The 25,536-nt window shown below is 45.6% G+C and overlaps 2 protein-coding genes and 1 pseudogene across 2 annotated transcripts; 1 reads left to right on the top strand and 2 right to left on the bottom strand.

Moving 5' to 3' along the window:
• Positions 1 to 17,314, bottom strand: part of LOC123157993 (xaa-Pro dipeptidase-like) — a 31,333-nt pseudogene extending 14,019 nt beyond the window's left edge.
• A 766-nt stretch (positions 17,315 to 18,080) lies between these two features.
• On the bottom strand, positions 18,081 to 20,155 carry LOC123180492 (xaa-Pro dipeptidase). Its single transcript, XM_044592565.1, has 2 exons — positions 19,339 to 20,155; positions 18,081 to 18,961 (listed from the first exon to the last, which is right to left on the bottom strand). Exons 1-2 carry the CDS (start codon positions 20,043 to 20,045, stop codon positions 18,151 to 18,153), a joined length of 1,518 nt encoding a protein of 505 aa, XP_044448500.1. The 5' UTR covers positions 20,046 to 20,155; the 3' UTR covers positions 18,081 to 18,150.
• Positions 20,156 to 20,242: 87 nt separating this feature from the next.
• On the top strand, positions 20,243 to 25,098 carry LOC123180491 (uncharacterized). The gene is made up of 2 exons (XM_044592564.1): positions 20,243 to 23,261; positions 24,644 to 25,098. Exons 1-2 carry the CDS (start codon positions 20,463 to 20,465, stop codon positions 24,860 to 24,862), a joined length of 3,018 nt encoding a protein of 1,005 aa, XP_044448499.1. The 5' UTR covers positions 20,243 to 20,462; the 3' UTR covers positions 24,863 to 25,098.
• Positions 25,099 to 25,536: the final 438 nt, after the last annotated feature.

Raw genomic sequence — 25,536 nt, 5'->3', positions numbered from 1 at the left:
ACAAGGGTGTGTACAACTTCTCAGTGGTAACCCTGTCTTAAAGGTCATGTTGTTGGACAACGATGAACCTATGAGCTATGAAGAAGCGATGGTGGGCCCGGATTCCAACAAATGGCTGGAAGCCATGAAATCCGAGATAGGATCCATGTATGAGAACAAAGTATGGACTTGGTCGACTTGCCCGATGAACGGCAAGCCATTGAGAATAAATGGATCTTTAAGAAGAAGACAAACACTGATGGTAATGTCGCCATTTGTGAAGCTCGACTTGTCTCAAAGAAGTTTCCGACAAGTTCAAGGAGTTGACTATGATGAGACTTTCTCAATCATAGCGATGCTAAAGTCTGTTAGAATTATGTTAGCAGTTGCTGCATTTTCATTTACGAAATCTGGCAGATGGATGTCAAAACAAAGTTTCCTTGACGGTTTCCATGAGGAAGGGTTGTATGTGATACAACCAGAAGGTTTTGTCGATCCTAAGGATGCTAAAAGGTATGCAAACTCCGGCGGTCCTTCTATGGACTGGAGCAAGCATCTCGGAGTTGGAACATACGCTTTATGAGGTCATCAAAGCATTTGGGTTTATACAAAGTTTGCAAGAAACTTGTATTTGCAAGAAAGTGAGTGGGAGCACTACAACATTTTGATAAATATATGTGGATGACATATTGTTGATCAAAAATGATGTAGAATTTCTGGAAAGCATAAAGGGTTGTTTGAATGGAGTTTCTCAAAGGAAGACCTGTGTAAAACTGCTTACATGTTGGGTATCAAGATCTATTGAGATAGATCAAGACGCCTGATAAGACTTTCACAGAGCACATACCTTGACATGATCTTGAAGGAGTTCAAGATGGATCAGACAAAGGAGTTCTTGCCTGAGTTGTAAGGTGTGAAGTTAAGACTTGTAGCTCGACCACGACAGAAGAAAGAGAAAGGACGAAAGTCGCCCCTATGCCTTAGCCATAGGCTCTATACGATATGCCATGCTGTGTACTACACCTGATATGTGCCTTGCCACATGTCTGGCAAGGGGGTACAAAAGTAATCCAGGAATGGATCATTAGACAGCAGTCAAAATTGTCCTTAGAGGAATAAGGAAATGTTTCTCAGTTTTGGAGGTGATAAAGAGTTTGGCGTAAAGGGTTACGCTGATGCAAGTTTTAACACCTATCCGGATGACTCTGAGTAGCAAACCGGATACGTATAGTGGAGCAACCATTTGGGATAGCTCCAAGTGGAGTGTGGAAGCAACATCTATGATAGGACATAGAGATTTGCGAAGTACATACGGATCTGAATGTTGCAGAACCGTTGAATAAACCTCTCTCGTAAGCATAACATGATCAAACCCTAGAACTCATTGAGTGTTAATCACATGGTGATGTGAACTAGATTATTGACTCTAGTAAACTCTTCGGGTGTTAGTCACATGGCGATGTGAACTATGAGTGTTAATCACATAACGATGTGAACTAGATTATTGACTCTAGTGCAAATGGGAGACTGTTGGAAATATGCCCTAGAGGCAATAATAAAATGGTTATTATTATATTTCCTTGTTCATGATAATTGTCTATTGTTCATGCTATAATTGTATTAACCAGAGACCATAATACATGTGTGAATACGTAGACCACAATATGTCCCTAGTAAGCCTCTAGTTGACTAGCTCATTGATCAATAGATGGTTATGGTTTCCTGACCATGGACATTGGAAGTCATTGACAACGGGATCACATAATTAGGAGAATGATGTGATGGACAAGACCCAATCCTAAGCATAGCACAAGATCGTGTAGTTCGTTTGCTAGAGCTTTTCTAATGTCAAGTATCATTTCCTTAGACCATGAGATTGTGCAACTCCCAGATACCGTAGGAGTGCTTTGGGTGTATCAAACGTCACAATGTAACTGGGTGGCTATAAAGGTGCACTACAGGTATCTCCGAAAGTGTCTGTTGGGTTAGCACAAATCGAGACTGGGGTTTGTCACTCCGTATGACGGAGAGGTATCTCTGGGCCCACTCGGTAATGCATCATCATACTGAGCTCAGTGTGACTAAGGAGTTAGTCACAGGATCATGCGTTATGGAACGAGTAAAGAGACTTGCCGGTAACGAGATTGAACAACGTATAGGGATACCGACGATCGAATCTCGGGCAAGTAACATACCGATAGACAAAGGGAATTGTATACGCGATTGATTGAATCCCCGACATCGTGGTTCATCCAATGAGATCATCGTGGAACATGTGGGAGCCAATATGGGTATCCAGATCCTGCTGTTGGTTATTGTCCGGAGAACGTCGGTCATGTCTGCATGGTTCCCGAACCCGTAGGGTCTACACACTTAAGGTTTGGTGATGCTAGAGTTGTTATGGGAAATAGTATGTGGTTACCGAAGGTTGTTCGGAGTCCCGGATGAGATCTCGGATGTCACGAGGAGTTCCGGAATGGTCCGGAGGTGAAGATCGGTATATTGGACGAAGGGTATTGGAGTCCGGAAGTGTTCCGGGGGGTACCAGGCTATGGCCAACATGTCCAAAAGGGGTTTCGGAGGCCCCGACAAGCGTTGGGGGGCCTTATGGGCCAAGGGGAAGGGGCAAACCAGCCCACTAAGGGGCTGTGTGCCCCTCCCAACCCCTCTCACATAACCAGGAGAGGTGGGGGCGCCTCCCCTAGGGCAGCCGCCCCTCCTGGCTTGGGGGGCAAGTCTCCTAGGGGTGGGGGCGCCCAAAACCCATCTAGGGTTTCCCCTTGGCCGCCGCCCCCCTCTCCCCTTCTCCTATAAATAGTAGGGGGTGGGAGGGCTGCGGGACACCCTTCCCTAGCGCAGCCCCTTCCTCTCTCCAACACCTCCTCTCCTCCGTAGTGCTTAGCGAAGCTCTGCTGGAGAACCACGAGCTCCATCGCCACCATGTCGTCGTGCTGTTGGAGTTCTCCCTCAACTTCTCCTGTCCCCTTGCTGGATCAAGAAGGATGAGACGTCCCCGGGCTGTACGTGTGTTGAATGCGGAGGCGCCATCCGTTCGGCGCTAGATCGGATCTTCCATGATTTGAATCGCCGTGAGTACGACTCCATCAACCGCGTTCTTTGTAACGCTTCCGCTTAGCGATCTTCAAGGGTATGAAGATGCACTCCCTCTCTCTTGTTGCTAGCATCTCCTAGATTGATCTTGGTGACACGTAGGAAAATTTTGAATTATTACTGCGTTCCCAACATTTCATTCTCTCTCTATCTTCTGCCGTGGTCGGGCTTTGAGTTTTACTCAACTTCACACCTTGCAACACAGGCAAGAACCCTTTCTTTGACTGATCCATTTTGAACTTCTTCAAAATCTTGTCAAGGTATGTGCTTTGTGAAAGTCGTATTAAGCGTCTTGATCTATCCCTATAGATCATGATGCCCAATATATAAGTAGCTTCACCGAGGTCTTTCGTTGAAAATTTTCTTATTCAAGTATCCTTTTACGCTTTCAAGAAAATTCTACATCATTTCTGATCAACAATATGTCATTCACATATACTTATCAGAAAGGCTATAGTGCTCCCACTCACTTTCTTGTAAATACAGGCTTCACCACAAGTCTGAATAAAACTATATGCTTTGATCAACTCATCAAAGCGTATATTTCAACTCCGAGATGCTTGCACCAGTTCCATAGATGGATTGCTGGAGCTTGCACACTTTTGTTAGCACCTTTAGGATCGATAAAACCTTTGGTTGCATCATATACAACTCTTCTTTAAGAAATCTATTAAGGAATGCGATTTTGACATCCATTTGCCAGATTTCATAAAATGCGGCAATTACTAACATGATTCGGACAGACTTAAGCATCGCTACGAGTGAGAAAATCTCATCATTGTCAACACCTTGAACTTGTCAAAACCATTTTGCGACAATTCGAGCTTTGTAGATAGTAACACTACCATAATCGTCCGTCTTCCTCTTGAAGATCCATTTATTCTCAATGGCTTGCCAATCATCGGGCAAGTCAACCAAAGTCCATACTTTGTTCTCGTACATGGATCCCATCTCAGATTTCATGGCCTCAAGCCATTTCGCGGAATCTGGGCTCATCATCGCTTCCTCATAGTTCGTAGGTTCGTCATGGTCTAGTAACATGACTTCCAAAATAGGATTTCCGTACCACTCTGGTGCGGAACGTACTCTGGTTGACCTACGAGGTTCGGTAGTAACTTGATCTGAAGTTTCATGATCATCATCATTAACTTCCTCACTAATTGGTGTAGGAATCACTGGAACTGATTTTTGTGATGAACTACTTTCCAATTCTTGAGAAGTTACAATTACCTCATCAAGTTCTACTTTCCTCCCACTCAGTTCTTTGGAGAGAAACTCCTTCTCTAGAAAGGATCCATTCTTAGCAATGAATATATTGCCTTCGAATCTGTGATAGAAGGTGTACCCAACAGTTTCCTTTGGGTATCCTATGAAGACACATTTCTCTGATTTGGGTTCGAGCTTATCAGGTTGAAGCTTTTTCACATAAGCATCGCAGCCCCAAACTTTAAGAAACGACAGCTTAGGTTTCTTGCGAAACCACAGTTCATATGGTGTCGTCTCAACGGATTTAGATGGTGCCCTATTTAATGTGAATGCAGCCGTCTCTAAAGCATAACCCCAAAATGATAGTGGTAAATCAGTAAGAGACATCATAGATCGCACCATATCTAATAAAGTACGGTTACGACGTTCAGACGCACCATTACGCTGTGGTGTTCCAGGTGGTGTGAGTTGCAAAACTATTCCACATTGTTTCAAATGAAGACCAAACTCATAACTCAAATATTCACCTCCACGATCAGATCGTAGAAATTTTATTTTCTTGTTACGATGATTTTCCACTTCACTCTGAAATTCTTTGAACTTTTCAAATGTTTCAGACTTATGTTTCATTAAGTAGATATACCCATATCTGCTCAAATCGTCTGTGAAGGTCAGAAAATAACGATACCCGCCGCGAGCCTCAACACTCATCGGACCGCATACATCAGTATGTATTATTTCCAATAAGTCAGTGGCTCGCTCCATTGTTCCGGAGAACGGAGTCTTAGTCATCTTGCCCATGAGGCATGGTTCGCAAGCATCAAGTGATTCCAAAAGCCCATCAGCATGGAGTTTCTTCATGCACTTTTACACCAATATGACCTAAACGGCAGTGCCACAAATAAGTTGCACTATTATTATTAACTTTGCATCTTTTGGCTTCAATATTATGGGATAATTGTATTTGAGCCCTTAGTTGTGTCACCCGCGACAGGATACACCTAGTTTTGTAAACCATGCGGTCTTGCCCAACTCAGTTAGCTTGCTTTGTGTTTTTGCCCTTCCGGCACGACTCCGTCCAGTCAGCGTTGTTTGACCGTAAGCGGCGCTAGATTTTGGACAAGTCTTCCCCCCCCCCGGTCGACCTAACCAGCTCACACTCTCTCGTTCCCCACTGTCTCTCTTTCTCTCTCACCAACCCTAGCTCGCTCGGTGGCGGCGAAACCCACACGGCCAGATCCATTGGCAGGCGATGGGGGAGACCGGAGAAAGCGTCGGCGGACGCGGCCGCCGCCCTAGGGACACCACATCCTCACTTCAGCGTGGAGGCGGTGGTGCTGCTGGAGCCAATGGCGACAAGGGTAGCGGATCTGCACGGGAGCACGTACAAGGCGACACTGGCGGCGCCCACGGCGACAAGGGCAGCGGATCTGCACGGGAGCGCGGACAAGGCGACGCCGGCGGCGCCCACGGCGACAAGGGCAATGGATCTGCACGGGAAATTCCTGCGGGGTAAGTATCAGACCTAGATTTGCTCGTGTTTACTGCTGTAGGGTTGATTCAACGATGCTTTAGGCTAGGTTTTGTTTGTTTTTCACGGGAGATGGCATGTTTTTTATCATAGGATGAATCCAGCGACCGCGTTCTATCTATCTATTAGAATGGAGACCATTGTTCTTGTTTCTGCGGGTACTAAAGGAAAAGATTGTGGCTTCACTTTTCCATTGTTTGTGGACAACACTACTTCATACCAGGATTTATGGCTGCCATTTGTGCTAAGTATCCATGGGGATTGTTTGATGCTGTTGAGATGAGATATTGGGATAGTAGCAACCTTTGTTGGGTCCCTGTACAGTGTGATTTAGAGTTAGGTGTGATGTTTGCAAGTAATGCACAAACTATGTCATGCAACTTGGAAATCACAGTGATACAGAGAACTAGAGCACAAAGGTTTGAAAACCCATCAACTTCTAGGCCCTCTGCATCTAGGCCATCTTGTTTTAATCCCACTGCTGGAGGGACAAGGGCTAGAACTAGGGCTAGCAGTAGAAGTAGGGCAGCAAGTGACACCTCTACTGCTCCTGGAACTCCAAGTGTTAATGAAAGTCAGGAACAAGCAAACAAAAAGGTGATCCAGTTGTGGAGGAGGCATTGCCTGATGCACCAGGTCTGGAGGATGAGATACTTTATCCTGGGTATGTTCAACACAACAATGAAGAAGAAAAGGCAGACAAAGACTATATCCCTGCAGAATTTTCAGATACAGATGCTGATGAGATGCAAGAGGATCATGAAATGGGAGCTTTTGAAGATGCAGATGAGGACAGACCTGTCATGATGTATGACAGGGAAAATCCATCTATTGAGGAAGGTGTGGTCTTCCCTTCTGCAGTTGATTGCAGAAATGCAGTTGCAACCTACTCAATCAAAGCTGAAACTGAGTTCTCTATTCTGAAAAGTGACCCAACTAGGTTTACTGTCAAATGTTCTTATGACAGGTGTAAATGGAGGCTACATGCCTCTTTAATGAGGAGGAGCACAATGTTTCAGGTATTAAATGTTGTGATCTCTGTAATGTGTTATATTTTCTGCACTCACTACTGTTATATGTACTTACTATTTGTTGTGCTATTTTGTTTCAGATTAAAGTGAACCAACACCAGCATACTTGTCCTAGTGTCAACAGATCTCAGAGATTGAGAGCTGCAAAAAGAAGGTGGATTGCAGATGCATTTATGCCCTAGATCAGACAAAATCCATCTATTGGTCCTAAGGAAATTCAGATGAAGTTGTTAGAGAAGTATGGTGTGGAGGTGCCATATGACAGGTGCTACAATGGCAAACAGATGGCACTGGACAAAATATATGGCAAGTACAATGATAGTTTCCAACTTCTTTGTTCTTTTAAAGCTGAAGTGGAGAGGGCATCACCAGGCAGTCTTGTGGGAATTGACAGGCACACAGTTGAGTATCAGATTGAAGGCAAGAAGTATTACAAGGAGTGTTTTAGAAGAGTGTTTGTTTGCTTCAAAGTTTGTCAGAAGGGTTTTCTGGAGGGGTGCAGGCCATACCTAGCTGTAGATGCTACATCATTGAATAGTAGGTTTAGAAGGCAGCTTGTAGCAACTTGTGCACTAGATGGACACAACTGGTTGTTTCTAGTTGCTTATGGTGTTCTAGAAGTGGAGTCTACTGAGAGTTGGACATGGTTTTTCACAAACCTGAAGAAAATGGTAGGTCATCCAGAAGGTTTAGTGATACATACTGATGCTTGCAAGGGATTGGAAACAACAGTTGATGATGTGTACCCTAGAGTGGAACATAGAGAGTGTATGAGACACTTCGCTCACAATTTCAGTATGAAATTTAAGGGAAAGTTCTTTGGTGATAACTTATGGCCATGTTCACTAACCTACAGTATCAAGAAGCATAATTATCATCTGAACCATCTCAAAAGCAAACCCAATGTTAAGGAATATCTCGAGGAGCACCACACAAAAATCTGGGCAAGAGAAGAGTTCAATGAGATGCGCAAGGTTGACTATGTGAACAACAACCTTGCTGAATCATTCAACTCAAGAATCAGGAAATACAAGAGTCTTCACATAGTTGACCTGCTAGACAACATTAGGCAATACATCATGGAGAAATTTGACTTAAGAAACAGAATTGCCACTGACCATTTCATTGGGCACTACATCATACCAGCAATAATGAAGGTTTTGATGGAGAAGACAAAAGGTTTGGAGATGAGTATAGTTAGGAGAAGCCCAACAGAGGCTGAGGTGACTGCTACTGACAGAGAGAAAAGAGAATGGAGGTACCCTGTTGACATAGAGAAGTGGTCTTGCAGTTGTAGGCAGTGGCACATCACTGGTAAACCCTGCATCCATGCCCTTTTTTTCATCACTGCTCTAAGAGGTGTAGCTAGTGGAATAGATCAGTATGCCCACAAATATTACTCAGTTGAGATGTTTAGAGCAACTTATGCTGACAATCTACCAGCTCTAGAAGGCAAACAACAGTGGGACTGTGTAGATCCACGATTCAAGCTGTGTGCTCCTGTTCAGAACAGACCACCAGGAAGACCAAGAAAGCAGAGGATAATATCTACCAGTGAAGGGAAGGGCCTTGGTCCTAGGAAGTATAAGTGCAAGAGATGTGGAAGATGTGGACACAAAACCAAAGGCTGCAAAGAATCTGTTGATCTAGCCTTTGGAGAAGAAGAACATTTGGAGCAGATAATGCAGATGATCATCCAACAGCTAATGAGCCAGCAGAAGCAGAAGTAGAAGATGAGGAGGAGGATGAAGAGCCAGAAGTTGATGTTCTTCAGCGGCAGATGCCACCACCAAAGGAAACCTCACATGAGGCATCTACACAAGCTAGTGTAGTGAGGTGTGTGCCAGCAACTTGTTTCAGTTTTATATTGCCCTTGTTTCAGTTTTCATTAGTTCATATCTTAAAACTTGTGTTATGTTTGAACTTGTTTTAGTCCTAGAAAGAATTATAAAAGAGGAGCAGAGAGGGGAGCTTCTCCAAGATGTTGCAAGCATAAGAAAAATGGAGCAACAACTACATTTTGCTCAGTTACTGGAAGCAGTGTTGACAGCAAGGGTGTCTCTCCAGCCAAAAAAACGGCAACAACAGTTGAAGCTCCACCCACTGCCCCCAATCCATAAAAGAACACTAGAAGCAAAGCAAAGCTGGCTCCAAACCCAACCAAGAACACCAGGAGCAAGAAACTTCAGTTTTAGTCCTGTTACTTTAGTTTTATGTTTGAAACTGTTATGCACTTGATGTTGTTACTGTGTGCACTGTGATACCAGTACTTTTATGTTCTTAGTGCTTTATGCACTTGATGTTGTTGTCTGTGCACTGTGATGATCAACTTCTTAATGCTTCATGCACTAGTTATGCCCAGTGTTTGGTGCATGTGTGATGATCAACTTCTTATTCTTAATGCTTTGTGCTCACTGTGGTGTTTAATAAGTTGGGATTGTTGTTGAGATCTACTTTGGCATTGTTTTGTCATCGACGTCGTCGACGACAAAACCTACATCTACCTTTGCATAGTTTTGTCAACAAAACCTACATCTACCTTTGCATAGTTTTGTCATCGACGTCGTCGACGACAAAACCTACATCTACCTTGGCATAGTTTTGTCATCGACGTCGTCGACGACAAAACCTACATCTACTTTGCCACACTTCTGTCTACTTAGGACATCTGAACCAACATCTACTTTGCATCCATCCACACCATCATCTAGTTTGCATAGACAAAATAGCATGTTCATCTTGACCACAACAGTGCATCATCGTCTTCAGATACATCATACTAGGTTGTACCATTCGGTCAACAAGCACAAACTGATACAACTACAACACGAACAACATTACAACACAAATTCCTACAAACAACAATGCTAAAAGAAGCATCATCTCATCTCTTCCTCTCAGCTTCTTCTTCAAACCATGATTCTTTCTTGACAACGCCATGTTTTCCTTCTTCAACTTGTGACTTTTGATCTAGCTCTGTTCTACCTCTGCGTGCAAGTCTTCAAAAGCCAGGGCAACACGCAATGGAGGAGGAGGATCAACCCACACCACCCACTCACACTCCTGTGGTAACTGATTGCACATCACATTAACCAAAAATTAGTTTTTTCATAAACAAGAACTAAAACATGCTCAAATTCACAATCTCTTACATCTAGAGGACACCCTAAAAACCGGCGGCTAGTGCTTGCCCCTCCCCAGGAAACATGGCGGGCTGGAACAAGGCCGTGACCAGGGCAACGATGCTTTGAACGATACTCCAATCCACAATAGGTGTCATCGGGAAGATAGAACTCGGAGGCGAGCTGCACAATCCCGACCCCATCAACCTAAACCAAATGGAAGGGAAGGAAGGTCAAAATTTCCCCCAAATCTCACAAACACTAGAAACCCAAGAACGAATTGGGGGTGGAGGAGCCGCACGAGCTCATGTTCACTTACCTCACCGGCCGCCTGCGAGTAGTTGGACGAGCCCGAGCTCGTCGTGCTGCGCCGCACCATCTTCTTCCTCGTCAGGCCTCGCGTCGCCTGCTCCGCTCCTCTGTTTTCTTCAGCGCAAGCTCACTAAGGACGAAAGGGTACTAAGTGTAGGACCGACAGGGGTAAAAATGTCCAAAATCTAGCGCCGCTTACGGTCAAACGGCGCTGACTGGACGGAGCCGTGCCGGAAGGGCAAAAGCACAAGACAAGCAAACTGAGTTGGGCAAGACCGCGTGTTTTCCAAAAGTAGGGGCAATCCTGACGAGTGGTACCCAACTAAGGGTATAAAACCGATTATCCCTATTATGAATATGTGTATCACTACGATCGAGATTCAATAAAAATAGACCACTCGTCAAGGGTGCATGACCATAAAAGATATTAATCATATAAATAGAACAACCATTATTCTCTGATTTAAATGAATAACCGTCTCGCATCAAACAAGATCCAGATATAACGTTCATGCTCAACGCTGGCACCAAATAACAATTATTCAGGTCTAAAACTAATCCCGGCGGTAGATGTAGAGGTAGCTGAAGGAAATGTGCCCTAGAGGCAATAATAAAGTTGTTATTTATATTTCCTTATATCATGATAAATGTTTATTATTCATGCTAGAATTGTATTAACCGGAAACTTAGTACATGTGTGAATACATAGACAAACAGAGTGCCCCTAGTATGCCTCTACTTGACTAGCTTGTTTATCAAAGATGGTTATGTTTCCTAGCCATAGACATGTGTTGTCATTTGATGAGTGGGATCACATCATTAGAGAATGATGTGATGGACAAGACCCATCCATTAGCTTAGCATTATGATCGTTGAGTTTTATTGCTATTGCTTTCTTCATGACTTATACATGTTCCTCTGACTATGAGATTATGCAACTCCCGAATACCGGAGGAACACCTTGTGTGCTATCAAACGTCATAACGTAACTGGGTGATTATAAAGATGCTCTACAGGTGTCTCCAAAGGTGTTTGTTGGGATGGCATAGATCAAGATTAGGATTTGTCACTCCGATTGTCGGAGAGGTATCTCTGGGCCCTCTCGGTAATGCACATCACTATAAGCCTTGCAAGCAATGTGACTAATGAGTTAGTTACGGGATGATGCATTACGGAACGAGTAAAGAGACTTGCCGGTAACAAGATTGAACTAGGTATGGTGATACCCGACGATCGAATCTCGGGCAAGTAACATACCGATGACAAGGGGAACAACGTATGTTGTTATGCGGTTTGACTGATAAAGATCTTCGTAGAATATGTAGGAGCGAATATGAGCATCTAGGTTCCGCTATTGGTTATTGACCGGAAATGTGTCTCGGTCATGTCTACATAGTCCTCGAACCCGTAGGGTCCGCACGCTTAACGTTCGATGACGATTTGTACTATGAGTTTATGTGATTTGATGACTGAAGTTTGTTCGGAGTCCCGGATGAAATCACGGACATGACGAGGAGTCTCGAAATGGTCGAGAGGTAAAGATCGATATATTGGAAGGCTATATTCGGACATCGGAAAGGTTCCGAGTGATTCGGGTATTTTTCGGAGTACCGGAGAGTTACGGGAATTCGCCGGGGGAAGTAGTGGGCCTTAATGGACCATACGGGAAAGGAGAGAAGGGCCTCAAGAGGTGTCCGCGTGCTGCCCCATGGGCTGGTCCGAATTGGACTAGGAGGGGGTGGCGCCCCCCTCCTTCCTTCTCCCCTCTTCCTCCTTCCCTTCCTTCTCCTAGTTGGACTAGGAAACGGGGAAACCTACTCCTACTAGGAGTAGGAATCCCCCCCTTGGGCGCGCCCCTTGTGGCCGGCCCTCCTCCTCCTCCCCTCCTTTATATACGGGGGAGGGGGCACCCCATAGACACACAAGTTGATCTTTAGCCATGTGCGGTGCCCCCCTCCACAGTTTTACACCTCGGTCATATCGCCGTAGTGCTTAGGCGAAGCCCTGTGCCGGTAACTTCATCATCACCATCACCATGCCATCGTGCTGACGAAACTCTCCCTCGGCCTCAACTGGATCAAGAGTTCGAGGGACGTCGCCGAGCTGAACGTGTGCAGATCGCGGAGGTGCCGTGCGTTCGGTACTTGGATCGGTTGGATCGCGAAGACGTTCGACTACATCAACCGCGTTACTAAACGGTTCCGCTTTCGGTCTACGAGGGTACATGGACACACTCTCCCTGCTCATTGCTATACTTCTCCTAGATAGATCTTGCGTGATCGCAGGAATTTTTTTGAAATACTACGTTCCCCAACAGTAGCATGCCGACGGCGATCACATCAACCTTGGAACCATTTCCGACGCGCATCGTCACCTCGTCCTTAGCCAATCTTCGTTTAATCTGTAGCCCCTGTTTCGAGTTGCAAATATGAGCAACAAAACCAGTATCAAATACCCAGGCGCTACTACGAGCATTAGTAAGGTGCACATCAATAACATGTATATCAAATATACCTTTCACTTTGCCATCCTTCTTATCTGCTAAATACTTGGGGCAGTTCCGCTTCCAGTGACCAGTCCCTTTGCAGTAGAAGCACTCAGTTTCAGGCTTAGGTCTAGACTTGGGCTTCTTCCCTTGAGTGGCAACTTGCTTTCTGTTCTTCTTGAAGTTCCCCTTCTTCCCTTTGCCCTTTTTCTTGAAACTAGTGTCTTGTTAGCCATCATCACTTGATGCTCCTTCTTGATTTCTACCTCCGCAGCCTTTAGCATCGCGAAGAGCTCGGGAATTATCTTTTCCATCCCATGCATATTATAGTACATCACGAAGCCTTTATAGCTTGGTGGTAGTGCTTGAAGAACTCTGTCAATGACACTATCATCAGGAAGATTAACTTCCAGCTGAGTCAAGTGGTTATGGTACCCAGACATTCTGAGTATGTGTTCACTGAGAGAACTATTCTCCTCCATCTTGCAACTATAGAACTTGTTGGAGACTTCATATCTCTCAACTCGGGCATTTGTTTGAAATATTAACTTGAACTCCTGGAACATCTCATATGCTCCATGACGTTCAAAACGTCTTTGAAGTCCCGATTCTAAGCCGTAAAGCATGGCACACTGAACTATCGAGTAGTCATCAGCTTTGCTCTGCCAGACGTTCATAACGTCCGGAGTTGGTCCTGCGGTGGGTCTTGCACCTAGCGGTGCTTCCAGGACGTAATTCTTCTGTGCAGCAATGAGGATAATCCTCAAGTTACAGACCTAGTCCGCGTAGTTGCTACCATCATCTTTCAACTTAGCTTTCCCTAGAGAGGCATTAAAATTCATTGGAACGGTAGCACGGCCATTGATCTACAACAACAGAGATATGCAAAAACTATCAGGACTAAGTTTATGATAAATTAAAGTTTAATTAATCATATTACTTACAAACTCCCACTTAGATAGACATCCCTCTAGTCATCTAAATGATCACGTGATCCATATCAACTAAACCATGTCTGATCATCACGTGAGATGGAGTAGTTTTCAATGGTGAACATCACTATGTTGATCATATCTACTATATGATTTATGTTCGACCTTTCGGTCTCAGTGTTCCGAGCCATATCTGCATATGCTAGGCTCGTCAAGTTTAACCCGAGTATTCTGCACGTGCAAAACTGGCTTGCACCCATTGTATGTGAACGTAGAGCTTATCACACCCGATTATCACATGATGTCTCGGCACGACGAACTGTAGCAACGGTGCATACTCAGGGCGAACACTTATACCTTGAAATTTAGTGAGAGATCCTCTTATAATGCTACCGCTGTACTAAGCAAAATAAGATGCATAAAGGATAAACATCATGCAATCAAAATATGTGACATGATACGGCCATCATCATCTTGTGCCTTTGATCTCCATCTCCAAAGCACCGCCATGATCTCCATCTTCACCGTCTTGACACCTTGATCTCCATCGTAGCGTCGTTGTCATCTCGCCAACTATTGCTTCCACGACTATCGCTACCACTTAGTGATAAAGTAAAGCAATTACATGGTGATTGCATTTCATACAATAAAGCGACAACTATAAGGCTCCTGCCAGTTGCCGATAACTTTTACAAAACATGATCATCTCATACAACAATTTATATCACATCATGTCTTGACCATATCATATCACAACATGCCCTGCAAAAACAAGTTAGACGTCCTCTACTTTGTTGTTGCAAGTTTACGTGGCTGCTACGGGATTCTATCAAGAACCGTTCTTACCTATGCATCAAAACCACAACGGTCTTTCGTCAAGTGTGTTGTTTTAACCTTCAACAAGGACCGGCCGTAGTCAAATTCGATTCAACTAAAGTTGGAGAAACAGACACCCGCCATCCACCTTTATGCAAAACAAGTTGCATGTCTGTCGGTGGAACCGGTCTCATGAACGTGGTCATGTAAGGTTGGTCCGGACTGCTTCATCCAACAATACCACCGAATCAAAATAAGACGTTGGTGGTAAGCAGTATGACTATTATCGCCCACAACTCTTTGTGTTCTACTCGTGCATATCATCTATGCATAGACCTGGCTCGGATGCCACTGTTGGGAATGTAGCATGCAATTTAAAAAAATTCCTACGCTCATGCAAGATCTATCTAGGAGATGCATAGCAATGAGAGGGGGGAGTGTGTCCACGTACCCTCGTAGACCGAAAGCGGAAGCGTTAGTTTAACGCGGTTGATGTAGTCGAACGTCTTTTCGATTCAACCGATCAAGTACCGAATGTACGGCACCTCCGAGTTCTGCACACGTTCAGCTCGATGAAGTCCCTCGAACTCTTGATCCAGCAAAGTGTCGAGGGAGAATTCTGTCAGCACGACAGTGTGGTGACGGTGATGGTGAAGTGATCCGCGTAGGGCTTCGCCTAAGCGCTACGTGAATATGACCAGAGGCGTAAACTGTGGAGGAGGGCGCCGCACACGGCTAACAATGTTTGTTGTGTGTTCTAGGCACCTCCTCCCCACACATATATATAGGTGGGAGGGGAGGGTGACAGCCATGGGGCACCCCAAGTAGGAGGAATCCTATTTGGGGGCCTCCTCCAATTCGGCCTCCCCTTTCCTTATCTCCGGAGGGGGAAAGGAAAGAGGGGAGAGGGGAAAGGAAGGGGGAATCCTATTCCCTCTATTTCCTTTCCTCCTCCCCTTTTCCTTTCTCCACTTAGGCCGACCCATATGGGGGTGCACCAGCCCCTTAGGGGCTGGTCTATCCCGCCGTTGGTCCAATGAGGCCCATATCTTTGCTGGGGGGTGCCCGGAACCCCTTCCGGTGACCTGATACGTACTTGGTACCCCTAGAACACTTCCGGTGTCCGAATACTATCATCCTATATATGAATCTTTACCTCTCGACCATTTCGAGACTCCTCTTCATGTCTGTGATCTCATCCGAGACTCCGAGCAACATTCGGTCACCAAATCACATAACTCATATAATACAAAATCGTCATCGAAACGTTAAGCGTGCGGACCCTACGGGTTTGAGAACTATATAGACATGATCGAGACACATCTCTGATCAATAACCAATAGCGGAACCTGGATGCTCATATTGGTTCCTACATATTCTACGAAGATCTTTATCGATCAAACCGCAATGACAACATACACCATTCCCTTTGTCATCGGTATGTTACTTGCCCGAGATTCGATCGTATGGTATCTTCATACCTAGTTCAATCTCGTTGCCGGCAAGTCTCTTTACTCGTTCTGTAATGCATCATCCCGCAACTAACTCATTAGTCACATTGCTTGCAAGGCTTATCATGATGTGCATTACCGAGAGGGCCCAGAGATACCTCTTCGATACTCGGAGTGACAAATCCTAATCTCGATCTATGCCAACCCAACAAACACCTTCGGAGATACCTGTAGAGCATCATTATAATCACCCAGTTACGTTGTGACGTTTGATAGCACACAAGGTATTCCTCCGGTATCCGGGAGTTGCATAATCTCATAGTCAAAGGAATATATATATATATGACATGAAGAAAGCTATAGCAATAAAACTGAACGATCATTATGCCAAGCTAACGGATGGGTCTTGTCCATCACATCATTCTCCTAATGATGTGATCCCGTTCATCAAATGACAACACATGTCTATGGTTAGGAAACTTAACCATTTTTTATTAACGAACTAGTCTAGTAGAGGCTTACTAGGGACACGGTGTTTTGTCTATGTATCCACACATGTATCAAGTTTCCGGTTAATACAATTCTAGCATGAATAATGAACATTTATCATGATATGAGGAATTATAAAATAATAACTTTATTATTGCCTCTAGGGCATATTTCCTTCACATTGGCATGCTGAATGAGGGCAAGCTCCATGTCAGATTTTATGACACGGCATTCAGTCAAGATAGGATGGAGCGTGCTTAAATCGGTGTCGAATTTCTCTATCCCCTCGAAACTGGCAGGCCTTGAGTAGTTCCCGCTGTCGGTGTTCTGTCTATAAGAGGAAGAGAAGCGGCTCTCCATGGCCGTGTACGCTGAACTGACGTCGGAGAGCCTGCGCAAGCTCGTCGACATGGAAGACCAAATCGACCTTGTACATGTCCTTGAAATAAGGCAAACAAGATGGACTGTCCGCTAAGCGAAGAATTGGTGAATTATGTACTTCAATGTATCAAAATATCGTTGAATGAAATAAAGAAGCAAAGAAATGCATTTCGGTGTCGAAAATAAAATACAAATGAATTTTTTACTCCGTTATATATAAAGGATTGGTTAGGTCCGGCGAAAACTTAGTCGAGTAAAAATACTCCACTAAAAGTTTACTTTGCTAGATCCTCCGCTATTTTTAGGGCATCGGTTCGAAATGCCCTAACATGGCCAGTGAGAGCAGCATGACCTGTGTGAATGGCATGCACAAAAACCATTCGACGTTTTGTCTTAAAGAATTAAACATGAGCATTGCATGTGTTTTCTGTCTCTTTACCCAAAATCTTGGCCACCTGTAGCCCACATCGGCTCAAAACCGGCCGGAGTGGCTCGAATGATGAAAAGTATCCAGTTTTCAAAGCATGTAACAACAAGAGAGTAAAGACCCCTAGAAAAGTAAGCAGTGAATAAGTCTGACTCGAGTTAGTGAGTGAAAGACATGGCAAGAGAGCAAGTTCGACCCATGAAGGATCCGCGGGTGAAGGACTGATCTTTTAACACCAGTACTACTATGAGACTGGTACTTGACGGGTCACGAGCACAATATAGACTAAGGTTGCCCGTCACTCCCACACTTCTTTTTGAAGGCCCTCTTGTACTCGCCAAAGATGCAATGCTCGTAGAAATTCTGTTTGTGAGTGATATTTAAGAAGTCCTTTTTTGTTTCATTCCATCAAAGCAAGTTTTTTTTTAACTTATCCATGAAACCAAGTTCATCATATGCCTGAGACGCATATGCAAAATACTAATAGCATCGCAATCAGATAATACACTTAAGAAAACAAGGGCAACATTACCTAAAATTATTGTACCTCTAAGATAATTTTGCTGGTTTTGAATTGAAAAGGCGTTCCTTTTTTCTGGTAGAACCTCGTCACGAGGGAACGGTGTTCCTGCGATTTTATATAGAAGAATATAGTTGGCCCGAGTTATAAAGAAAACTACGCCCAACCACGCAATTGCTTGATTGATTAACTGATTTATATTACAATCAAAAACTTAAACAAACCAACCAACAGCTTGTGAGAGGCTCTCTGTTTATCAAAGTGACCTACATTTATTCGGGGGAAAAAGTACCCTATACTTCATAAATTTATTATGGTTATTTTTATTTCTCTCAAGGGCATGGCGAATTGAAGTGCTTAGGCTTTGCTAAGGCCATTCTCTGTTGTTGTTGCACTGGAACAGGAATCACGTGAATGCCAGGGCGCACCAGCCATTACCGCTTCGATTTCGCAGATCTCTCGGGGGCAGTTCGTGAGGTTCTTGCATCCTTGCGCCGTCACATACACATTACTTTCGATGCGAACACCACCAAAGCTTCGGTACATTTCTATCTTTTCCCAGTTGAAGAAGCTTGAGCAAATTGGGTCATCCCTGGCCTGCCCCAGCAAAGCGTCAATGAAATCACAGCCCGGCTCGACCGTAATAACCATGCCTTGTTTAAGTTCTCTTGTGGTCCGCAAGGATCTCAATCCCGGCTCCTCCGGCCTCTCCAAACCCTCAGGGTAGCCTCCGGGATCATGGGCGTCGATTCCAAGCAAGTGCCCAAGACCATGAGGCATGAAAACGGCACCCAACCTTCTGTCCATCATGTCACCAATATCACCACGGATGATATCTTCTTCCTTTAGAGACTCAAGTATTCTCCGCTCCGCCAGCTTGTGCATGTCGATCCATTTTACTCCAGGCGGCATATGCGATATCACATCATTATGAGCCTTGAGGACGGCATTGTACACAACTGCCTGATTTCTTGTGAATTTTCCATTGGTAGGGTATGAACATGTGATGTCAGAGGCATAGAAGTTGTATTCAGCTCCCATGTCCATCAGAGCCATGTCTCCGTCGTTCACCGTCCCATCATTTTGTCCATAATGAAGAATGGAACTGTTCTGTCCAGTGGCACATATGCATGTGTAGGAGCAACGCCGGCAGCCTTCGTGCATGGATCAAGGTTTTGGTTACCGAATGAGGCAATTTTACCGAGGGGGGCGGATAAATGTGGTTACCACGGTTACCGAGAAATACCGAGAATATTTCAAGCGAATTTTATAGTTGAATTTTGAATTCAAATAAGTGAATGAACGAATATTCGAACCAGAGACCTCTCAAAACAGGAACTAGGTTGCTACCAACATGCCAGAACCAACTCTCATGGTATTAATTAGATCCTACGTACTTTACTGTAAATCGAGTGTTTAAATTCAAAAATTTCAAAAAACTGGTATTTTTTGCTCGGTATGGCGATTTACCCAGGGGTATGGAAATACGCGGTAACCATGGAAAATCTTGAAATTTCGACCGGTGACCAGAACCTTGGCATGGATGCATGGCAACGAAAGGTGCTCTCCAACTGATTTTCCGTCATGCCTGGCTTGATCTTCCTCATGACCTCAACGTGCGCTTCTGAGCTGACATCGTTGGCATGCTGAATGAGGGCAAGCTCCATGTCAGATTTTGTAACACGGCATTCAGTCAAGATGGGATGCAGCGTGCTTAAGTCGGTGTCGAACTTGTCCATCCCCTCGAAACTGGCAGGCCTTGAGTAGTTCCCGCTGTCGGTGTTCTGTCCGTATAAGAGGAAGAGAAGCGGCTCTCCATGGCCATGCTCACTGCATTCACATCGGAGAACCTGCGCAAGCTCGTCAACATAGAAGACAGAATCGACCTTGTACATGTCCTTGAAGTAAGGCAATTTTTTGGGTTTGCCGTTCCAAATAGCGTCGTCAGGTGAGAACCTTGGAGCGAACAAGATGGACTGTCCGGAACCAATGTCGACGGCGCCGTAGAACCCCGGCTCTCGCACCCCGAACAGATACGCGAAGTAGCTCTCCTGCCTGAAGAGCGGGACGTGGTCGGTGCAGTAACGGGTCTGCTCCTCGCCGCCCTTGAGAAGGACGATGCCGCGGAGAGGGCGGCCGGCGGCGGAGAGGTGGGCGCGGAGCGCGGCGACGAGGCGCTCGCGGTTGCCGGCGTGCACCTCCGCCATGGACTCCCCGGGTGGAGCGAGGGAGAGGGAGGAGGACTCGTTCATCTTGCACGCCTGGGCCAGGCACGTCCAACTGCTACGTCGGCGATCGAGATGGCTCCTGTGGTGCGCGTGTGCAATTTTCGATCGATGGGTGGGTTGTTGGGTGGAAGAGGACGCGGCGCCCGGCCCGAATATATATGCAGATGAGGAGGGTCGACGAGATCAATCATGGTCGAAAGGAAAACCGACTCGGAGATCAATCCGCCTGGGCCTCGTCTCCCTACTCCATCTCGGTTGCATGGCACAGGAGCTCAGCACGCGTCGACACGTTGGTACACACGCGTCGCGGTCGCCTTTCCACGCGCAGCGTCTCAGGCCAAAGCCCCCGCCCATCGTCACTCGCCAGCAGCCACCTCACCGCCCATCCAAACCCCGCCGCCTCCCACAGCGCCGCTCCGAGTCCGGCTTCAGCCTCATCCCATGAGCATGGTCCTCGACGAGGTCGAATCCGCCGGCACGCATGGCCAGGACTGCCTCCCCCACTCTAGCAGCCCCGGCCGGTCTGCAGCTGCAGCTGGCGGCGGCGGCGGCGGCAATAACGACAGCTGGGCCCGCGAGCTGCTCCGGCGCGGATGGGGCCTGACCCGAACGGCCGCCATCGCGGGCGCCGCGGCGACGGCCGCGCCGGTCGTGGCGCCGCCGCTGCTCGTCCTCTCCGCCGCCGGCGTCGCGCTGTCCGTCCCATTCGCCGCCTACCTCGCCAGCCTCGCCGCCGCTAACCACCTCACGGGCGCGCTCCTCCGCTCCTGTCAACCGCCGCCGCAGCCGTGCCCCCAAGAATACGACGACCTGGAGCAAGAATTCCTCGACGCGTCGGAAGGGTACGGCCAAGAGGCCCCGGTGTTCGGCCATTTGGATACCGTAACAGGGCAGGGCATCGTCGAAGAGGAGGACGGCAGCGACACTTCGCTGCCCCTCTCACGGGATCCTGGCGCGCTTGCCGACGACGAGGTAGAAGGTGAATTTTCTGCCCAAGAATTTTCTGCACCATCAAAGCCACTGTTTCAGGAAGAGGATACTCTAGTTCAGAAAAGAGGAGAAGATGAATTCTCTGTGCTGAATTCAGACCAACAATTACTGCAATCAAACAATTGGAAGGAAAAAGAGGATGGCGTGTGTTCTATAAACAATGAAGAGGATGACAGAACTATGGAGGAAAACAGGCCTGCAAAGGAGACGGTGTCGCAGAGCTTCTATTTTCCTGAATTGGGTGTGCCAGCGTCCGGTGGTGACGACGACATTGTGGTCCAGGAGAAGGGAGAAGATGAGTTTTCTGTACAAAATTCAGGCCAGCAATTTCAGTCAAAGAATTTTGGTGAAAAAGAAAAGGAGGATGGGGAAATTATGGAGGAAAATAAGCCTACCAAGGAGACGGTGTCGGAAGAGGCTCCGGTGTTTGGCTATTTGGATACTGAAACAGAGCAGGCCATCATCAAAGAAGAAAACGAGAGCGACACTTCGCCGCTGCTGCCATGGGATACTGGTGTTTCCGAATCATCGGCGCCTGCGTTTGCCGACGACGAGGTGGAGGAGGTGCAAGGTGAATTTTCTGCCCAAGAATCTGGCCGTGATTCATATATGTCAAACCGTGGCAACGATACAGAGGAGCACACACCATTGGAAGGAAGGGAGTCTACTCGAAAGGAGACACTACCGAGGGGCTTTGGTGTTCCTGCATCAGCAAAGCCACTGTTTCCAGAAGAGGATAATGTGGTTCAGGAAAAGGGGAACGGCGAAGAAGCTGTACAAGTATCAGGCAAGCAACTATGTCAATCAAAGAATTGGAATGAAACAGAGGATGTCATGTATTCTCAAGAAGAAGGCAATGGTAAAACTATGGAGGAAAACAAGAATATGAAGGAGACGGTGTCGCAAGGCCTCTGTTTTCCAGAATCGCGTGTGCCAGCATCAGGCGGAGACGATGACAATGTGGTCCAGGAAAAGGGAGAAGGTAAATTTGCTGTACAGAATTCAAGCCAACAATCATTTCAGTCGAAGAATTTGAATGAAAAAGAAGAAGAGGATGGCAAAACTACAGAGGAAAACAAGTCTACCAAGGAGATGCTGTTCTATGAATCGTCTGTGCCGGCATCAGGTGATGAAGACAATGTGGTTCAGGAAAAGAGAGAAGAAGGTGATGTTTCTGTAGAGAATTCAGGCCAACCACCATTTCAATCAAAAATTTGGAATGAAAAAGAAGAGGATGACAAAAGTACAGAGGAAAACAAGTCTACCAAGGAGACGCATTCGCGAGGTTCCTATTTTCCCGAATCGAGTGTGCCAGCATCAGGTGATGAAGACAAAAAGGGAGAAGATCAATTCTCTGTACACAATTTAGGCCAACATTCACTTTTATCGGACATCGGAGATAAGAAAGAGCATGGCATAACAATGGAGAAAAAGAAGTCTGCCGAGGACATGCCACCAGCTCCAGTGTTCCATGGTGAAGACAATGTGGTTCAGAGCAAGGAAGGATTTGAAGTTGCAGTGGAGGGAGTGTTGGAAGAAGCTAATAGCAACACCGATCTTGTTATGGCCGAAGTGGTTGATTCTCAAGTGGAAATTATTGTAACTTCAGCACCTGAAAGTGAGGTGCTGCCGCCGAGCACCGATCTCGTTATGGCCGAAGTGGTTGATGTGCAAGTGGAGATCATTGCAGCTGCGGCACTAGATAGTGGGGAGATGTCACCGAGTAATCTTGTGGCTCCTGAGTTACATCCAGATATTGTTACAGGGGAAGTAAATGATGTGTATGTCGGCATTGTTGCTGCTGCGAAGCCTGAAGATGAGGTGCTGCATGAGAGTGACCTTGCAGCTTGTGCTTCAACCGCAGATCTTGGTATTGGGGAAATTTCTGATGTGCAAGTCAACGTTGTTGCTGCTGCTATGAAGCCTGAAGATGAGGTGCTGCCACTGAGTAACCTCACAGAATGTGAGTCAGAGGTGGTTGTTGAAACTGCACATGTTGGTGACATTGTAGGAATTTCTGCAACAGGACACAATGTAAAGGATTCTGGTGATGTAGACAAACAAGGCATGGAATGCTGTTTTGTCCCAGTGGCGTCTATGCATGATACTGAAGATGTAATATCCAGTGGGAGCACACCGTATTTCTCCACCATGGGCGAAGAAATCATTGACCTGTCCGATCAGTCAAGTGATGTGGGTTACACAGTGAGGAATGAAGCATTTAGGAGCAGAGTTGTTGCTGAGAACGAGGTGAGTCAATGACACGTATGTGCTTCTTACAGTTAATCAGATTATCTGTAGGCCAAAAATGGTTATAAAAATTGTTGTTATATGGTGCAACGACATGGAAACCAGGGATATGGTAAATATTCTTTTGTTTCTTCAGAGTAACATTTATGTTGGAAGCCACTGCCAGTCTGTAGGTTTTACAAATAATTGACGTTGTAAACGACCCTACCTGATTATTTATTTCTACAATTTGATAGCTCGACATGAAATGATCAGAACATGATTTAATTATATTCAAATAATTTTATGTTGCTTTACTAGTAAATGACAACCGAATTGTTCGCGTGAAACGTGGCATTTCCAGTTGGTAAAACCATAGATTCACGATCTGGTGGTATGGGGATACAGAAAGTAAGTGCCTTATGAGTTCGTACAGCATGATGATAACATCATTTCTTAAAGAGAAAATTGCACAAATACATAATATTTGGGGCTGAGGTAACACAAAACCACAACTCTTATGGGATTTTAACTTATACCCACAACTCTAGGAATAATCAGTAAAGAAAAACACACAGTCACTTAATGAGATATATGGCATGGGGGTCCCATGTTTAAGTGACTAGAGGGATGGCTCGGCTTGAGAGCTTGGCTTAAGCCGACCTGAGCTCAGCTAACTGAAAAAATTGTAAATATTAAGAAGTTGGAAAAAAATCTCAATTCTCAAAATGAGGTCAAAGTTTCAAATTTGGACAGTTTATCTAAAGAGTTGGCCTAATTTGGTCTTAAAAAATCTGAAAACCACGAAAATTCGATGCATCTTCAATTATTAATCTGGGATGTTTTCAGCCCATTTTTCCCATCCAGTTTAAAGTTTGGACAGTTTTATAAGCTTTGGCCTTTTCCTTGCCCCTAATTAGTATGTTTGAGAAGAGGTGGCACAAATACACAATATTTGGTACTGAGGTAACACAAAAAACACAATATTTGGGGCTGAGGTAACACAAAACCACAATTCTATGGGACTTTAACTAGTACCCGCAACTCCAGGACTAATTTGTATGTTTGAGAAGAGGTTGGAATTTTACTCTAGCCTTGCCCCTTCAGTTCTAGAGTTCAAATTGTATATGAATGGAAAACTAAATAAAATGCATTCCTCTGAAAAAGAACATAAAACTAAAGCATGGAATATGTGAGCATGGCCGTAGTAGGAATCATATCAAGTTGTCATGTCCGGAAAGGCTAAAGTGAACAAACGCAGTCGCTCCCGGATTTCACTGGATGGATGCCTATAACACAGTTTACCACACTGAATGCACACTTGTAATGTCTAGCACAGCAGGATTTATATTTGTGCAATATTTTTTCCCGTGTCTAAGCATGATCTTCCTTGTTTCGACCAGGCTCGCTACACCGAAGAACAGTTGAGGGAACAACTCGACACGATAAGAACAATAACCGGGTACGGGGCTGTGCCTTCTTCGACACTTGAAGGCGAACTGGCAGGGCTTTACATATTCGTTGGCGTGGAGCCCCCCATTGGCTCAAGCGATACCTCTGACCGCCTGATGGCACTCAGTGCAGAACTCCGGTTCTTGAAATCGATCATCGGAGTGGACTGAATATCTTAGAAGTGAGCTCTGTCCTCCTGTATCTGTATATGCATAGTTGCAGCCGGTTCATGTCCTCTTGTGGGCTTTTAGATACATTCCTGTGTACTACCCTGATACTCCGGCATGATATCATTTGTCATATGGAAATAAGCATCTGGTGTGTGGAGAGAAATCGATGCTGTTGTAAGCTTGTGATTACTTCTCTATTTGATTTGTTATGCAGCAACTTGTCGATCCATGCTTCATCATCCCTCCAGGCAATTTCTCTCGAAATAGGCTTTCGCCCCGCTTTATAGAACCTCCGGGCAATTTGGTGTCGAAAACTATTTCCTCCATTTCAAAATACTTGTCGTGGTTAAAGGGCTCCTTTTGTCTCCACGGACACCAGTGTGCTAGATAGGGTGGTTGAAGGGCTCCTTTTGTCTCCACGGACACCAGTGTGCTAGATAGGGTTTTGGTCTCCACGGGCTGGGAGGCACAAGAGGAATTGGTTTTGGTCTCCACGGGCTGGGAGGCACAAGAGGAATTCCCTCTGGCGTCACTTCGGGCTGTCACTAGGGCGGGTTTGGACCATGTCCTCTTGCTGCTCGCGCCGGGCCGCCCAGATTCCACTTTTAGAGTTTGTCGTGGTTTCAGGGCTCCTTCGGTCTCCACGGACATGAGTGTGTTAGATAGGGTTTTGG

Source organism: Triticum aestivum, chromosome 1D (assembly GCF_018294505.1).
Source record: "Triticum aestivum cultivar Chinese Spring chromosome 1D, IWGSC CS RefSeq v2.1, whole genome shotgun sequence".
Classification (NCBI taxonomy): domain Eukaryota; kingdom Viridiplantae; phylum Streptophyta; class Magnoliopsida; order Poales; family Poaceae; genus Triticum; species Triticum aestivum.
Note: the sequence above shows the minus strand (reverse complement) of the source record. Positions and strands in the feature narration are given on the sequence as shown.

Coding starts and splice junctions, on each gene's coding strand:
- LOC123180492 (XM_044592565.1), bottom strand. CDS start 20,045: ATGAACGAGTCCTCCTCCCTCTCCCTCGCTCCACCCGGGGAGTCCATG. Junction 18,962..19,338: donor AGCACCTTTCGTTGCCATGC/ATCCATGCCAAG, acceptor ACCAAAACCTTG/ATCCATGCACGAAGGCTGCC.
- LOC123180491 (XM_044592564.1), top strand. CDS start 20,463: ATGAGCATGGTCCTCGACGAGGTCGAATCCGCCGGCACGCATGGCCAG. Junction 23,262..24,643: donor GAGTTGTTGCTGAGAACGAG/GTGAGTCAATGA, acceptor TGTTTCGACCAG/GCTCGCTACACCGAAGAACA.